Source organism: Eucyclogobius newberryi, unplaced genomic scaffold, assembly GCF_026437365.1.
Source record: "Eucyclogobius newberryi isolate DKJ021-1_F unplaced genomic scaffold, fEucNew1.0.hap1 SCAF_14, whole genome shotgun sequence".
NCBI classification, from domain to species: Eukaryota; Metazoa; Chordata; class Actinopteri; order Gobiiformes; family Gobiidae; genus Eucyclogobius; species Eucyclogobius newberryi.
This window is the reverse complement of record NW_027315768.1, coordinates 32,271,563-32,290,427: the sequence shown is the minus strand read 5'-3', so window position 1 is coordinate 32,290,427 and position 18,865 is coordinate 32,271,563. Positions and strand designations below refer to the sequence as shown.

Below are 18,865 nucleotides of genomic sequence, written 5' to 3'. Positions count from 1 at the left end.
CACCACCAGGTGGTGATCGGTTGACAACTCTGCCCCTCTCTTCACCCGAGTGTCCAAGACACGCGGCCGGAGGTCTGATGACACGACAACTAAGTCGATCATTGACCTCCGGCCTAGGGTGTCCTGGTGCCACGTGCACTGATGGACACCCTTGTGCTTGAACATGGTGTTCGTTATGGACAATCCGTGGCTAGCACAGAAGTCCAATAACTGAACACCGCTCGGGTTCAGATCGGGGAAGCCGTTCTTCCCGATCACCCCTCTCCAGGTGTCACTGTCATTGCCCACGTGGGCGTTGAAGTCCCCCAGTAGAACAACGGAGTCCCCGGTCGGTGCACTGTCCAGTACCCCTCCCAAGGACTCCAAGAAGGCCGGGTACTCTGCACTGCTGTTCGGCCCGTAGGCCGCCACAACAGTGAGAGACCTGTCCCCCACCCGAAGGCGGAGGGACGCGACCCTCTCGTTCACCGGGGTAAACTCCAACACGTGGCGGCTGAGCTGAGGGGCTATCAGCAAGCCCACACCAGCCCGCCGCCTCTCCCCGCGGGCAACACCAGAGAAGTGGAGCGTCCAGCCCCTCTCGAGGAGATGGGTTCCAGAGCCCAAACTGTGCGTGGAGGTGAGGCCGACTATATCTAGTCGGTATCGCTCAACCTCCCGCACAAGCTCAGGCTCTTTCCCCCCCAGCGAGGTGACATTCCATGTCCCCAGAGTTAGTCTCTGTGTCCGGAGATCTGGTCGCCGAGGCCCCTGCCGTCGACTGCCGCCCAGATCTCTCTGCACCGGCCCCCTATGGATCCTCCTGCGGGTGGTGGGCCCACGGGAGGGCGGCCCCACGTCGCTCTTTCGGGCATGAAAATGAAACTAAAAATAAATAAATAAAATAATAATGGTAATGATACTAATATAATAATGATGATAATAATAATAATAATAATTATAATGATAATAAAAATAATAAAAATAAAAAAATATATAAATAAAAACATTTTCAACAACAATCCGTTTTACTTATTGTTTTTGATTCCTGACTCGAGGCTTTATTTTTACTGGAGGGTTGTTGCGTGAAATTGGGACTATTCAGGAAAGGTATCAATACTTTGATCGATTTAATATCCAGTAGATTAAGTAGATTAATTGTTGCAGCCCCAGTAGTAATTAGTAGCTCTGTATTTATCTATTTTTCTTTTTTACAGCCCTACACTTTGCTGATTTACTACCATAAAAATACATCTGAATCTCGTTTTCTTCCGTCACAGGCTGATCCACGGCGGGCAGCTCTTGAACGGTCTGGCCGGTCCCACCGTCATGAGCGCGGGGCCGTATCTCTCCACCACGTGGTTCGCCCCGGACCAACGAGCCACCGCGACCGCCGTGGCGTCCCTCCTCTGCTACCTGGGAGGCGCTGCCTCCTTCGTGGTGGGCCCCATGGTGGTGCCCGCCCCGAACAACACTCAGCAGACCGTGTTCCGGACGGCGGGGGTCGGCAGCGACGCGGCCATCAGAGACAGGATACAGCTGGTCATGTACGCGGGTGAGGAACACGAACGAGGAACACGAACGAGGGTCGCGAACGAGGGTCGCGAACGAGGGTCGCGAACGAGGGTCGCGAACGAGGGTCGCGAACGAGGGTCGCGAACGAGGGTCGCGAACGAGGGTCGCGAACGAGGGCCGCGAACGAGGGGCCGTGAACGAGGGGCCGTGAACGAGGGGCCGCGAACGAGAGGCCGCGAACGAGGGGCCGCGCACGAGATGTTTAGACAGTCAAAAAAGTTGTTTGTTTTGTGTAAATAATGCATAAACTGGAATGAATGTCCCTGGTGTGATGTCACATCCTGTCATTTTCAAAACATTTTTCAACATTTTCTCCACAAATACATTTTCTTCAAAAAAAATACAACAGGCAATAAAAAAAAATAACAAAATAAAAATACAACAACTGTCAATTAAAAAAGAAAAAGAAAAATACAACAGGCAATAAAAAAATAATAATAATAATAATAATACATCCATCCATTTTCTACCGCTTGTCCTTTCGGGGTCACGGGTGACTGGAGCCTATCCCAGTGACTTCGGGCCTTAGGCGGGGTACGTCCTGGACAGTGGCCAACTCATCGCAGGGCCAATAATAATACAGTCAATTAAAAAAATTTTAAATAATAATACAACAACAGTCAATTAAAAAAAATGAAAATAATAATACAACAACAGTCAATTAAAAAAAAAATAATAATAATTCAACAACAGTCAATAAAACAATAAAAACTAAAAATGTTAGGCTCGGGACCAGCGAGAAGATTACTCATCCAAACCTAAACGAAACTAGAGCTAAAACCAGACCAATACAGCCCTAAACCTTCCTTCACATTTTCTTTTGAGACTTTCGCAGCTTGAGAAGTTTGAGACTGAAGAACGACGCAGGGCGCTTGGATCAATAACACATCATCTGAACATTTATCCAGTTGAGTCATGGGCCCAAAACACAATCGAGCCAAAAAAAAGCTCCCGAAAACTCAATTATAATCTTCATAACCGGCGCAGCGAGGAGTGGATTTTGGAACAGTTATGCTTAAGTGGTTCAGAAAATTAAAAGCGTGTTGAAAAGAGGGAGGGGTGAAATGGAAGGAGGCGGCGGCTTTTGTTTAACCCGAGCTGCGGTTTTTATTCAGCTGCAGGACAGAAGTTTGCTGCCCGAGGTCAATAAAGCCACAGTTTGGTTTATTAATGATATAATATTGAGTGTGAGGTCGGTCAGTGAAGTGATTGTATGAACAGCTATTTACATTTAGAAATAAAGCCATTCAAAACCATTAAAAAAAATAATAAACCATTTTTTTGGGGACCGGATCACAATTTCAATTTAGAGGTGGGACATTTATCGAAAAATGTATCGTAAACTTCGATCGAGTGTTGCCGTAATTAAGACGCTTTTAAAATATCTCAAAAGTGGACAAAAACGTCTAATGTAAGCTCCCAAATAAGACAATTTAATTAATTTCTTCACTATATTTCTTTCTTTTATGGTCGACCGAGACATTTGGAGACACATTTTACACATTCAAGTGAAAATGATTGAATCCTGATGTGTTGATTTGATCAAAATGGCTGATTGTCACAGGAATGAGATCACGATTTGATTTTTATCACCGTATTGCCCAAATGGACAATTCAAATGATCGTAATTAAAATAAAATCCCTTAATCCTTTATTAATGAAGCATTTTAAAAGCTTTTGAAGTTGGCCAAGCGTTGTACACGACATGATAATAAAACCTGGCCTCAACAAGGTGTATGACGTCCTATAGAATATTTATACTCATGTTGTTGTATAAAAATAGAAACTGTTTCAAATGTAGTCGTCTGGACCCTGTTGTTGAGCAGGGAGACGGGAGAAAAAAGAGAATCCTTTGAACAGAAATGATGGACTAAGTTATAATCTTCCCTCTGTTTACAACAGTATCCACAAACCTTGTTCAAGACAGATTAAGATCAAATGCTGAAGTGCAAGGCGAGCGTGTGAGCAAAGGCGGGGCAGTTTCAGGTCCAAACTCCTCCTTTAGGGCACGACCGATCTAGTTTAGTTGATTTGACTTTGTTTAAGATTATTTGCAGTTTGTCGTTTGAAAACCGCTTTGGAAAACATGTGAGTGCAATCAAACAATGGACTTAACAAAACACTTAAAGTACCAAGAAACTTTATGGAACCGTGAAATAAGAAAGCTTAAAAAAGTAGCTACAAATACATATATTAAAGTGTTCAAAGTGCACGGATGACAACTTGTGAAACTCTTTTTTTTACCTGGGACCACTCCAGGACCAATGAGGAATTACACCATTTCAGTTGTATTGTATTGATTTAAAAGCAAATCGTTATTCATTTTATATATGTATTGAACTCAAACAAACAAAAACCAGCGAAACAGTGAGACATTTAGACATTTCCAGCCGCATATGCACAAAAACTGTCCCACTGTTCAGTCGCACATCTGCTTTTCTCACACTGTCCATCATCCTCTCGTTCTGTGTTTATTGTAACAAAAACGTGCTTCACACAATCCCACGAAGCATTAGAATAAAAATACGACATCCTTCTTCAATGGAAATTAAACTACACCCACAGTATGTGCAGCAAATACAGTCAAACTATTCAATCTGAGACCCAGAATGCTCCTTGTTTCACAGTGCAGGCGGGTGGTGGTGGTGGAGGTGGTGAATTGTGGTTTATAAGAACAAAAGAGGTCCAAAACTAAAGTCTGTGGGATCACTCAAGAGCAGGATGTACTTGTATCTGGCGTTTGCTCTAAACAAGTCGAGCAGAAAATAAAAGGTATGATTCTTGCCTTTTCGGCGTCTGTCAGTTTTTTTTATCAGAGATCGTTAATCCGTCTTTTTGTTGCGTCGCTGGTTTGAAGCTGTAAATATTCGGTTGTGACCTTTAATCAAATCAAATCAATTTATTTTTGTAAGGCCCAAAATCACAACAACAGTTGCCTCTGAGGGCCACAGGGAGAAATGAATCAACAATGTCTGTGGTGGCGATGAAGTCAGACAATGTCTGTGGTGGCGAGGGACAATGTCCCAGGGTCCTCTGTCCTTAGACTCTCCTTCTCGGCCAGGAAAAACTACAAAAAAACCTCTTTGGGAAAAAAGCGTAGAAACCTGGAGGAGTTCCAGTGAAGGAGAGATCCGACTCTCACAGACGGACAGACGGACACGAGGAGACTGGAGCTGGACCCACTCTTCAGGCAGAAGAGGGACCGACTGAGTCGAGCTGGACCCACTCTTCAGGCAGAAGAGGGACCGACTGAGTCGAGCTGGACCCACTCTTCAGGCAGAAGAGGGACCGTCTGAGTCGAGCTGGACCCACTCTTCAGGCAGAAGAGGGACCGTCTGAGTCGAGCTGGACCCACTCTTCAGATGAGGGACCGACTGAGGCGAACTGGACCCACTCTTCAGGCAGATGAGGGACCGTCGGAGTCGAGCTGGACCCACTCTTCAGGCAGATGAGGGACCGTCGGGGGCGAGCTGGACCCACTCCTCAGGCAGATGAGGGACCGTCCACACAGGGCAGGGACCACTTCACCAGGGGAGGGGCATCTGGGTCCACAGGTCCTCAGGAGTGAGAGAAAGAAAAAGAAGGCGGTGAACAATTTGCAAGTGGAATCAAAAAATAAATATTGTTTGATAGCATAAGTAGTCAGAAGAAGAAGAGGATAGTGCTCAAGCTGTCATACTTCCCCCAGCATAGTTACTCCTAGGGCAGCGTAGCTAAAGCTGTGGGTTTATGTTTCTGTTCCTAACTAGTCTGACCATAAGCGATTTCGAAGAGGAACATTTTAAGCCTGGACTTAAATGAAGAGACTGTGTCAGCATATTTAACATGGGTCGGGAGCTGATTCCATAACACAGGAGCTTGGGAGCTAAACGCTCTACCTCCTACAGTACTTTTAGAGACTCTTGGCACCACCAGAAGGCCAGCATTCTGAGAGCGAAGAGCTCTGTTTGGATGATATGGTTCTATAGCATCTTTGAGGTAGGATGGGGCCATGTCATTTATGGCTTTGTACGTCAAGAGTAGAATTTTGAATTTGATTCTAAACTCGACGGGGAGCCAGTGAAGAGACTTCAGCACCGGCGTAATGTGCTCTCTTCTTTTTGTTCCTGTTAGTAATCTTGCGGCTGCATTTTGAACCAGTTGAAAGCTTTTTATGGAGCTTTTAGGACACGCTGCAAGCAGGGAGTTAAAGTAGTCTAATCTAGTCGTTACAAATGCATGGATAAGTTTTTCGGCATCACTTTTAGGCAGGATTCTTCTGATTTTGGCTCTTGTTGCGCAAATGGAAATAGGCTGTTTTTCAAGCTTGGTTTATATGAGCTTTAAATGAGAGCTCCTGGTCAAATAAGACTCCAAGATTTCTTACAGTAGAACTGGAGGCTACACTGACATTGTCCAGTGTGACTATCTGCTCAGATAGAGCGTCTCGTAGATGCTTAGGGCCAAGCACAATGACCTCGGTTTTTTCAGGGTTAAGAAGCAGGTAGTTTAGTGTCATCCAGGTTTTTATCTCCTTCACACAAGTACTAAGTCTGTCTACTTGATCGCTCTGATCAGGTTTCATTGATAAATACAGCTGAGTGTCGTCTGCATAGCAGTGGAAGTTAATGTCATGTGACCTGATAATGTTGCCTAATGGCAGCATATAAAGAGTAAACAGAATTGGACCGAGTACCGAACCCTGTGGCACACCGTAAATTACTTTAGAGCATGGTGAGGAGCTCTGGTTTACATTAACAAACAGATAGATAGGATTTAAACCAGCTGAGGGCTGTTCCTCCAACACCTACATCACATTCTAACCTCTGCAGTAGAATGTTGTGGTCGATGGTGTCAAACGCTGCGCTGAGGTCCAACAGAACCAGGATTGAGACCAGTCCATCGTCAGCGGCTAATAACAAATCATTTGTGACTTTAACTGGTGCAGTTTCAGTGCTGTGGTGGGCTCTGAACCCTGACTGGAAAACTTCAAATAAGTTATTGTCCTGCAGGTGGCGACAAAGCTGTTTTACTACAACTTTTTCAAGGATTTTAGAGACGAAGGGAAGATTTGAAATAGGTCTGTAGTTTACCAATAGGTCGGGATCTAGATTAGGCTTTTTCAGAAGAGGTTTAATGACTGCATGTTTGAAGGACTGTGGAACATAGCCACTTTCTAGTGAAGTATTTATTATATTAAGAATAGGGTCTATAATTAGGGGGAGAATGTCTTTGAGGAGTCTGCTTGGAATGGGGTCTAGGACACAAGTTGAGCTTTTAGAGGACATAATGGCTGAAGTTATCTCTGCTTGATCAACAGCTGTGAACCTTTCTAAGTTTACAGGTGGATTTATATGAGCCGTTAGATTTACAGCTTGGGCTAGTTCAGGGCTAATAGCGGGGGTAATTTCATCTAATTTATCTCTGATTGTTTTTATTTTATTGTTAAAAAATAGGAGGAAATCATCAGAGCTGAGTGTAGCTGGGATTGAGGGCTCTACTGCACTGTGACAGTTTGTTAGCCTAGCTACAGTGCTGAAAAGGAATTTAGTGTTACTTTTGTTGACTTCTATTAGATTTGAAAAATATCTGGTTTGGGCCTTACGCAGAGCCTGCTTATAAGACAGCAGGCAACTTTTCCATGCTTTTAGGGATTCTTCGGTGTGAGAGCGACGAAATAATCCCTCTAACTTTCTAACTCTTTGTTTATGTGAACGCAGTTCTTGGTTGTACCATGGGGAGGCGCGCTTTGGCCTAATGACCTTCTGTTTTAACGGCGCGACAACGTCAAGAGCAGACTTCAGAGAATTCATGGTCAAGTCGACACATTGATCACTTAAACTGGGACTAAAGCTGTTCTCAGCAGGATCACATGACATGTCACTGAATATTGGCTCTATTATTTCTTTGAATTTTGAGATAGATTTTTCAGATATTGTCCTTTTCATTATAACTTTATTTTGTGGGGCTGGATGATCTTTAAGAATAAACTGAAAGGTAATTAGGAAATGATCTGACAATATAGGGTTTTGAGGGAGGACAATGAGGTCACTAATCTCTGTTCCATACGTTAGGACAAGATCCAGAGTGTTCTTGTGAGTGTGAGTCGGTTTATTTACATTCTGATTGTTTGCGGAGAAATCAAACGTTCACTTTCGTGTATATGATGCGTAAATAGTGTGTATAATTCGTGGATTAATCGGTAAAAGGCTCTAAGAACGAACAGCTCTGAAAACGCGACACACTCACCGGAAATGACGTCACCGCAGAAGAATTTAGGAGAATGTTGATCTGGGAGTTCAACACATTTCTTGGCGTTATCTCTCGCTGTGTTCTGCTCTCGTCTCGTTCTGCTCTCGCCTCGTTCTGCTCTCGCCTCGTTCTGCTCTCGCCTCGTTCTGCTCTCGTCTCGTTCTGATCTCGTCTCGTTCTGCTCTCGTCTCGTTCTGCTCTCGTCTCGTTCTGCTCTCGTCTCGTTCTGCTCTCGTCTCGTTCTGCTCGTCTCGTTCTGCTCTCGTCTCGTTCTGCTCTCGCCGCGTTTTGCTCGGCGATGTTACTGCGATCGCGTGGAAATGGGTTGGACTTGGACTAAACTGGGTCTGAACTTAGAACTGAACCAGGACTAAAGCGGGACTAAAGCGGGACTAAAGCGGGACTAAAGCGGGACTAAAGCGGGACTAAAGCGGGACTAAAGCGGGACTAAAGCGGGACTAAATCAGGACTAAATAATAAAGTCTGAAAAAGAGTGAAACAAGCCAGGATTTTTACTTTACAAAATTGAACTTTCTGAAGAAATAAAGTTAAATAGGACAAAAACAGCCAGATTTAAACAATTCTTTACATTTAGTTGGACTTTTATGACTACATATTGGACAAAAAACACTTAATTTTGCTTCTAAAACTCACAATTATTATTTTTTGTTTTTTACTCTTATATTGTGACTCAACATAATGATCTTGACATGCCTATGGCTCACCTCGACACACTTTACTCCCTTGTTTGAGCCACTTTTTAAGACTTTTAATTACAAACCATATACTCAACAACAACAACAACTGCAGTATTATGGTCTATGTCTGCTGAATGCCTCTCCTCCTCTCCCCTCCTCAGAGCTGGGCGTCATCGCCGTGCTGTTCGCCGCCGTCCTGCTGTACTTCCCGTCACGACCGCCGCTGCCTCCGAGCGTCGCCGCCGCGAGCCAGAGACTGAGCTACCGCAGCAGCATCTGCCGACTGCTCAGGTAATGCAGCGCCGCTAACGTTTAAACCAACGCGCACGACTCTAAACGAACCCCGAACGCGCTCTCAAAGTCGTGGAAAAGTCGTGCAAAAGTCGCCCTCAGAGGAGAAGAAAGGAGCGGGGACTTTCAAGTCTAATTCAGTCCGGGAGGTAAACTTTAAGTACATTAGACGGCATTTTTGAAGAACTTTTTGACTGTTTTTACTTTGATGTGATGGCAGTAGTTTTATGAAAGCAGATGAGAAAAGATGAGACGCTATTTAATAATTAGTGTGTGAGGTGACTGGGTTTTAATTTGGTGGGATCCAGTTTAAAAAGGGTTGAACTGTAACACATAGACATCATGATTTAGCATTTTGTCACTTCACACTTTATTACGGGAGGGAAGAAACTGCAGTAATGAGCCTGATATTCAGCTTTTGGTTTATTTTTGTGATGAAATGAAATGGGGTTGAACATGAGCGACCCTCGCCTGGTCCCAGTGTGCTTTTAGAGACTTTAGATTGTGTGGATTGTCGTAAATTTGCAAAGTCTGATTCACTTTCCGCATTCTAATGTCATCAAAAAGAGTCTCTGGAGATGTTTGTGGGAAATACACATATTATAAAACGCGGTAAGGAAATTCAAAGTGCTTCACACGACAGGAGAAATGTGTTAAAATCACAAAAACATGTTTAAAATCACAAAACTGTTTAAGACATAAAAGAGAAGAGTGAAAAGAAAATCATTTCAGTCATATTTCTTGACTCTGGCACCAGCAGGAGGCCGGTCCATGTTTAGTCCTGACTCTGGCACCAGCAGGAGGCCGGTCCATGTTTAGTCCTGACTCTGGCACCAGCAGGAGGCCGGTCCATGTTTAGTCCTGACTCTGGCACCAGCAGGAGGCCGGTCCATGTTCAGTCCTGACTCTGGCACCAGCAGGAGGCCGGTCCATGTTTAGTCTTGACTCTGGCACCAGCAGGAGGCCGGTCCATGTTTAGTCCTGACTCTGGCACCAGCAGGAGGCCGGTCCATGTTTAGTCCTGACTCTGGCACCAGCAGGAGGCCGGTCCATGTTTAGTCCTGACTCTGGCACCAGCAGGAGGCCGGTCCATGTTCAGTCCTGACTCTGGCACCAGCAGGAGGCCGGTCCATGTTTAGTCTTGACTCTGGCACCAGCAGGAGGCCGGTCCATGTTTAGTCCTGACTCTGGCACCAGCAGGAGGCCGGTCCATGTTTAGTCCTGACTCTGGCACCAGCAGGAGGCCGGTCCATGTTTAGTCCTGACTCTGGCACCAGCAGGAGGCCGGTCCATGTTTAGTCCTGACTCTGGCACCAGCAGGAGGCCGGTCCATGTTTAGTCCTGACTCTGGCACCAGCAGGAGGCCGGTCCATGTTTAGTCCTGACTCTGGCACCAGCAGGAGGCCGGTCCATGTTCAGTCCTGACTCTGGCACCAGCAGGAGGCCGGTCCATGTTTAGTCTTGACTCTGGCACCAGCAGGAGGCCGGTCCATGTTTAGTCCTGACTCTGGCACCAGCAGGAGGCCGGTCCATGTTTAGTCCTGACTCTGGCACCAGCAGGAGGCCGGTCCATGTTTAGTCCTGACTCTGGCACCAGCAGGAGGCCGGTCCATGTTTAGTCCTGACTCTAGCACCAGCAGGAGGCCGGTCCATGTTTAGTCCTGACTCTGGCACCAGCAGGAGGCCGGTCCATGTTTAGTCCTGACTCTGGCACCAGCAGGAGGCCGGTACATGTTTAGTCCTGACTCTGGGCACCAGCAGGAGGTCGGTCCATGTTTAGTCCTGACTCTGGCACCAGCAGGAGGCCGGTCCATGTTTAGTCCTGACTCTGGCACCAGCAGGAGGCCGGTCCATGTTTAGTCCTGACTCTGGCACCAGCAGGAGGCCGGTCCATGTTTAGTCCTGACTCTGGCACCAGCAGGAGGCCGGTCCATGTTTAGTCCTGACTCTGGCACCAGCAGGAGGCCGGTCCATGTTTAGTCCTGACTCTGGCACCAGCAGGAGGCCGGTCCATGTTTAGTCCTGACTCTGGCACCAGCAGGAGGCCGGTCCATGTTTAGACAGACGGAGGAGACAAACACAAGGATAAGTCTCTCTAAATCTGATTTTGACACTATATTTTTGATTTTGTCCATGTTTTTTAGATGGTAAAAAGCTGCTGATGTTATAGATTTGATGTGGCTGTTAAAGTTCAAGTCTGAGTCCATTATTCCCCCCAGATTTCTAACTCGATTTGAAGTTTCTAGAGCGAGACTCTGGAGGTGACCGCTAACACTTTCTCTTTTCGTTTCTGGACACATAACGTCCACTGATATTGAAGTAATCTTGATGAAATGGTGAAACTGATCATAAAGGGTACATGTATGCGTCGCTGGACTCGTTCTGGCGTTTCGGGGGCAGTAGGTCGACTCCCGATGAAGCCCGTCGTCTCTCCATCTGCTCCGAGCCTGAATGGGACGACCCTCGGTCCCTGCGGGTTCATTACCGCTTCATAATTTCATATACGAGCTGCTCCGATGCATCTTTAACTGCACGTGGTCGGTGTGGTGTGGTCTCCGGGGTAACCGACCGCCAAGAGGCCAGCATCAAACCTGAACTACTTTCTGTGATGATGGAGAGCGAGCATGAAATGGTAATACTGTATGCCAATCTAAACCTGTCATTCAAACCTGTTAAAAAATAGATACTAGCCTTGATTTTTGGCCATGTACTTGATTTTTATTTTATTTATTTTATTTATTTTATTTATTTTATTTATTTTATTTATTTTATTTATTTTATTTATTTTATTTATTTTATTTATTTTATTTTCATGCAGTAAATTGACAAGTCGACTAATCAAACGTTAAAACCTGTTTAAAAAATAGCCTTGATTTTAGGCCATGTACTTTGATTTTTACCGTCTTAAACTTATTCCTCACACATTTCTTAACATTCTAATCATTCACAATGAGTTATGGGGTTATAGCCAGCGACGGGCAACATTTCCAGTTAAAACGTTTTTTCAGTGCAATAAAAACATCCACGTGAATTTATTTGAATCTATTGTGTCTGAAGTGTTACGTACTAGGGTTTTAACTCATTACAATTGAATCTATTCCAATGTGAATGACGATAAATGAAGGATTTCACTGTTTGATCATAGTGTCAATAATAGTGTGATTGTGCCGTCCCTAAAGGCTCATAGTGGGCATGCAAGCCGTGGAGTACACAATTAACCTATTTATCCTGCAGTGTTTTTGAAGGAAATGAGGCCAGAGATTAGAAAAAAACACTGGGGTGCAGTCGCCTCCTGCACTTCCAGTTTTGGCGGTCCCTGACCCCATTTTGTGAGCATATCTTCACAGCGATGCCAGGGATTCCTCCGGCCCTGGTCTCTAAGTGAGCCGGCCTGATCCTAAACCCGGCTTTGGCCCAGGATTGTAGGTCCGAACGAGGCCAGATGGGGCAGAGGCTCCAGTCCAGGACCTGCTCGGACTGTGAAGAGCGTGAAATATGGAGCGGCTTCATTGAAACATTTAAAGTGACTAAACATAAGTCAATTTTACAGTTGATATTTTTTGCATTTACTACACTACATTTTTTTTAAAGGACTAAAAAGGTTATGCATTGAATTGAATTGAATTTTATTTATTTATTTTGATTTAGATTTTTCCACTTATTTTTATTTATTCATTTTATTCAGGGAAAGCCCAATGAGAAAAACTATTTTTCATGCAGTAAATTGACAAGTCGACTAATCGATAAAACAATCACTTACTCGTCAAAAATAATTGTTTGTTGAAGTCCCTTGAGTCACTAGTGTTTCCCCTGAAATACTTTTAAATTATTTTCAAACAAATATTTTATAAAGATTTATTAAATGTATGCACGCACACCGACCGCTGCATTTCAACTTTTCATTTTTAATCATTGGCCGTTATGAAGTTTGTAACAATGTCAGTTTGTTTGTCCGATCGACCCAGAACTAAAGACTCCAAAGATCGATTAATTCTGGATTCATTGACAATTGAAGAGAAAGTAAATAGCCGAGTGTTTTTATTCACTAAATCGACTGAGAAGAAAAGTTATTGTTAAAAAGACTCAATTATCCTCCGAGTTGAAGTCTCACGCTTTCCCCACATTTCACCCGAGTTGCATCATGGACTTGATTGTTTTTTTGCACTTTTTATACGGAAGTTTATACGGATGAAATTATAGTTGACGTTGCGAGTCGGAAGCTCAATCCAACACGTTAATTATAGTATTTTCTGTCTTGTTCTCCTGCCTCACCCCAAGAAGCCGGTCCAGACCTGGTGGGGCCTGACCAGTTCCTCCATTGGGACAGTTAAATAGCACGACTCGTTTGATAAATGAACCGGCAAACCCTTCGTTTAAAGGCTCTGACCCCGACTTTCCAACGAGCGTGACTACGATACGCGGTGAGTTTATGGGCGAAGTGGAGAAACGGAATACACTGTACGACTTCATCAATTCCACGACTTCATCAGACCAACGTGCAATAATAGAGCGTAAAGATGTGTAAAACGCTTCGGTGTAAACGGTGGGGAGATGCGCAGGCTAGTGTCGCCGTGGTGTACGTCGGCACGTTTGAAAACACGCTTGTGCGCAGCGTTTGGCCTTAGTTGCTTTTCGATGTAGCTCCTGGTGTCAAATTCGAGGTTAGAGTTGCTTCTATTTGGTTCTCGACGTCTTTAAAATATCCTTTTCTCAACATCAAAGGGAAAGCAATAGCCCCAAAACTCGTCCAGGAGACTCGTGGTCGTCCCGGGCGGAATTCCCTGACGATCCCTCGAACTAGGGCTGCGCTCAACGTATCGATATCGTCATAGATCGTGACGGACTTGTTGGCAATACGTGTATCGATGCAGAGATGCACATCGAGGCCGAGTCTAGGCCGAGTCTAGGCCGAGTCGAGGCCGAGTCGAGGCCGAGTCGAGGCCGAGTCGAGGCCGAGTCGAGGCCGAGTCGAGGCCGAGTCGAGGCCGAGTCGAGGCCGAGTCGAGGCCGAGTCGAGGCCGAGGCTTTAACGCTGGTTTTAAGGAATGTCCATGAATCAGGACGCATATCGTATCAAGTTCCGAGTATTGGGATTCGCATGGTATCGTGGACCCTGTATCGGGACATGTATTGTATCGTGAGGTACTAACACTCAGCCCTACACCGAACGTGTTTTAAAACTGTCGCAGCCGGACTTTGGCGTGAACTCTTCTTCTTCTCTTCCTTTGTTCTTTGGCTTCTGTGGATGTCTTTAAAAAGCATCCAAAGAGTCACTTTTTAAACACGCTTTTCTGCCTTTTCTGCCTCAGCTCCTAACATCCAACTGCATCTTGTCGTCTCTTTTATTGCATTTTAAATTGTCTTTTATCCACGGAGACAAGTGGCCAACCCCCCCTCCCCTCCCCTCACCAGAAAGGTTACATAGTGCACCTTTAATTGCGCATTATCCCGGCGTATTAGACTTGTTCTTCTCCGCGCCAGTGTCCGAGACGGCTGCACTTTCTCACTTTAGCTCGTTGGAAGTCATCACCCGAAGCATTGATCGTCGCCCAGGCCACCAAGGACAAACGGCTGCTGCGCTGAGGCCACTGCCAGCTCATATCGAAATGCTCCACCTGTCAGGCGAGCTGGTGGTGGTGCGGCTGCGGCGGCGGCGGGCGGGGGGGGGGGCTAATGAGCTCTCTCTGATGTCCCGGTTTTGAATAAAGAGGCTCGCTACTTTGGCGTCTGAAATATGTTCGCGAGACGAGCCGAGGGTGGACGATATCGATCCAAGGCAAGGTTAATGAAAAGGCTTCGGGGATAGTGGGCCGTCGGAGGTTTACGACCGTCTGTGTCTCGACTCTCGGTCCAAGGCCAAAAGGATCAGGGCCGGACCGGACCAAAGACCGAGAGCCAAAAGTAAAGTGTCACTGTCTGTGCGAGAGAAGTATAGATACACCAAAATGGTTGCCTGACCAGCCGTTCCCAACACGTTTTGTTGATTGACCGCACTTTTTTGACACATATTTTTCATTATTTTATGTTGTAATTTGATTTTTTTTTTTAATAAACATTATCCAAAGGAGTACGTTTTGAAACTTTTTCTCAGATTAAATTGCTTTGTTAGACATTCTCTCTCCTTAAGCTCCGGGCAAACGCCAATAACTCCATCCAGAACATAACTGAAGAACTACAACAGAGCTACACTTTAAGAATAAACCATAATATAGGTTTACATAAAGTTTCAAAGTTTTCAAAGACGCCGTCATCCCAGAGTTGATGGTTCCCCCTCAGTGTCCGTATCCTCGGCAGTTCACAGTTCCCAGGTTCACTCCAGGCGTGTGCGTTTGCCGTCACTCTCCATTTGCTAAGAGAAACATGTCCCTCTCTGACACTGGGGACGTCGCCTGCATTTCAAATCCACCATCAAAGACCATAAGGGAAAGAGAGACCGAAACATGTCGAGACCGGCTCACTTCTTAACTCTGGCTGTCGCAGGAAAGGATTAATCACTTTCACATTTAATCATGATTATAAATGGGCTTTGTTACATTAAAATGGCAAGATTGTACTTACATGGACAGAAGAAGTATACAGTATTTTTATCACCTACAGTATATTCATCACCTACAGTATTTTATTACAGTATTTTCATCACCTACAGTACATTCATCACCTACAGTACTTTCATCACCTACAGTACATTCATCACCTACAGTATTTTATTACAGTATATTCATCACCTACAGTACATTCATAACCTACAGTATTTTCATCACCTACAGTACTTTAATCACCTACAGTACATTCATCACCTACAGTATTTTATTACAGTATATTCATCACCTACAGTACATTCATAACCTACAGTATTTTCATCACCTACAGTACTTTAATCACCTACAGTACATTCATCACCTACAGTATTTTATTACAGTACTTTCATCACCTACAGTATTTTATTACAGTATATTCATCACCTACAGTATTTTCATCACCTACAGTACATTCATCACCTACAGTACATTCATCACCTACAGTATTTTATTACAGTATATTCATCACCTACAGTACATTCATCACCTACAGTATTTTCATCACCTACAATATTTTCATCACCTACAGTATTTTCATTACAGTATTTTCATTACAGTATTTTCATTACTTGCAGTATTTTCATTACACTATTTTTATCACCTACAGTATTTCCTGTTGGTCACGAGCCAATCAGAGCGCTCTTCAGCCTCTCCGCTCTGTTTACAATCGGACATTAAAGCTTTAAGACCATAAGTCGCTCCGTTATCATCGCTGTGACGCCCTAAGAAAATATAAAGTGCTCATTTTAGACACGTTTGCCAAACTCGCTCCACGCCACATTCCACTCTCCACGCTCGGTGCTCAACTCGCTCCACTGACCGCTCCACCCGCCGCTGACCACACGCTCCACTGACCGCTCCACCCGCCGCTGACCACACGCTTCACTGACCGCTCCACCCACCGCTGACCACACGCTTCACTGACCGCCACCCGCCGCTGACCACACGCTTCACTGACCGCTCCACCCACCGCTGACCACACGCTTCACTGACCGCTCCACCCACCGCTGACCACACGCTTCACTGACCGCCACCCGCCGCTGACCACACGCTTCACTGACCGCTCCACCGCCGCTGACCACCCGCCGCTGACCACACACTTCACTGACCGCTCCGCCGCCGCTGACCACCCGCCGCTGACCACCCGCCGCTGACCACCCGCCGCTGACCACACGCCGCTGACCACACGCCGTCACCTTTGTCCCGAGCAGACCATTGGCACATCATCTCGGCACAAATAACCAACAAAACAAAGTAAACATGGCGTATATCTGACACGTCTGTTTCTCATTCAAACAACCGCGGACACAATAGAATCGCAGTGTTTTTCGCAACGCCAAAAATTTGACATGGTGACATTTCTAGTGGGCAAAACAACGGTAATAACGCCATGGCTCCCCCCCCCCCCTCCCACCGCCGTCCGCTGCGGGCTAATCACGTCGTTAGCGCATTGATTGGAGCTCGTCAGTCCGTTATCGCAGAGGTGAGAAGCGCGGGTGATTGTAAACGACGCGGTGTTGATTGAAAGAGGACGAGACGGGACGGGACGTACGCGGTGGTTAAAAAGACTTGAATTCAGAACAAAATAACATCATTGTCTGCAGAAAACAATAATGATGTGTATAATATTGGCTAAACCTGTGGTAGGACTGAGTAATACGGCCAGTAATTAACGATTATTGTAGTAGTCGACTAGTCAAATTATTATTTCTATTGTACTTTGCATGATCAACCAAATAAAGGATAAAATATGATGAATGAATGCTTCTAAATAAAGAATATGTATGATTAAAGTGTATTATTGACGAAATCCCTAATTGTGTATAGTTTTTAGACATTTTTACCGTATTTTCTGGAGTATAAGGCCAAAACATGCATAATAGAGAAGAAAAAAACATGTATAAGTCGCACTGGAGTATGAAATAGTGTTGCAAGTGTGAAAATAACAAATAATATCACATATAAGTCGCTCTGAAGTATAAGTATGAGTATATAAGTATAAGTTGCACCCCGGCCAAAACTATGAAAAAGGTGCCATTTATAGTCGGGGAAAATACAGTAACAATGCCACTGTCTTTGTTTATAAAACGCTGTGTGTTTTAGACTGTGTATAGTCCAGATAACAGTTACAAATACCAAAATACGGTTAAGATTTTTTTTTTTATGGTCGACTTGTCAAGACTTTGAGAAAAAATAATACTAAAATGTTGAATATCCCAATTTTTGTATTCAATTTATTTATTGTCTGATTAAAAACATAAAATGTCCTTCAATATTAATTTGCAGAACATTAAACACTCAAAATAGTCTAAATTCTGAACTCCACGTGCTTTTACTGGCGGAGGAATCGCTCTTGATTAAAAAAGACTTCAAAAGCTTGTCATTCTCAATTAAAAATGTGATTAAATGCACAGCCCTAACTTGTAATTTCAACCTCTAAAAACATGATTTTTGTTTGAGTTTAGCTGTTTGAAAATCAGTCTCTAAAATGTTTATTTTCCTAGATGGGATTTGAACCTGTGTGAGCCCTAATATCCGTGTTAGACGTTGTAACAGCAAGTGTCATCGGATTCTTGCAGTTTGCGCGTCGTAAATTAATGTTTTCAAAAGCCAAATGTATTTTTATTACACCACATGATTATTCCGTCCCTTGATACAATTCGCTCGACATCATTTTCCTTGATGATAATTGTTGGCGCTTCAAAATGGATCGGTTTTTGTTCTTCTGATTGCAATCCTCACATTAGTTTGGCCCTATTAGCGCGTCTCCAGACTCTAAACAGAATGCAAAAGTTACACTTCAGTTGGAAATCTCCGTGAAATAGACGCATAATTAATCATATTCTTATAAACAGCCAAATCGCTTTTTCTTCAGCGCGATCCGCTCCATTAGTCGAGGTCTATTTCCTCTATCTCGTCCAACTAAAGGAGTCAAATCAAGTGCGAAAATTAGTCAAATCGACGTCATTTCAAGTCATATTTCGTACTAATGGAGATATAGATTTCTTGGGTGTAGGTTTCCAGTGTGTTTATTTGAAAGTGACTAAAACAAACAGACAAAAGCATTAGCCCCCGGAGCGGAGCAGCGTTAGCCCGGAGCGCTTTCTCTCTGAGCCGTCCCGGGTCGGCAGGTTACGCCGTAAACAAGCATTATTTTCACCGCTGTTCTGTTTGTTTGAGTGGTTTGTATTGGGAATGAAAGCGTAAGGAAAACACGCTGAGAACGTGCAAATGCCACGTGAAGCTCTGCCGCCGCTCAAGGCTTCGTCGTGCTGTCGTCGAAGTTAGGGCTGCGCGTGTAATCACGTTTGAATCACAACGAGATCCAGTCGAAAGTCTAGATCCAGTCCAGATCCAGTCCAAAGTCTAGATCCAGTCCAGATCCAGTCCGAAGTCTAGATCCAGTCGAGAGGCAAGATCCAGTCAAAAGTCTAGATCCAGTCCAGATCCAGTCCAAAGTCTAGATCCAGTCGAGAGGCAAGATCCAGTCGAGATCCAGTCAAAAGTCTAGAT

General features: G+C 44.7%; 1 protein-coding gene across 1 annotated transcript in view; it reads left to right on the top strand.

The window, feature by feature from the left end:
- Positions 1-18,865, top strand: part of slc49a4 (solute carrier family 49 member 4) — a 106,090-nt gene that overhangs the window by 33,114 nt on the left and 54,111 nt on the right. Inside the window, exons 3-4 of the mRNA XM_072445253.1 lie at positions 1,260-1,534; positions 8,645-8,774. Coding sequence (XP_072301354.1) covers positions 1,260-1,534; positions 8,645-8,774 — 405 coding nt within the window. The remainder of the gene's footprint in view (positions 1-1,259; positions 1,535-8,644; positions 8,775-18,865) is intronic.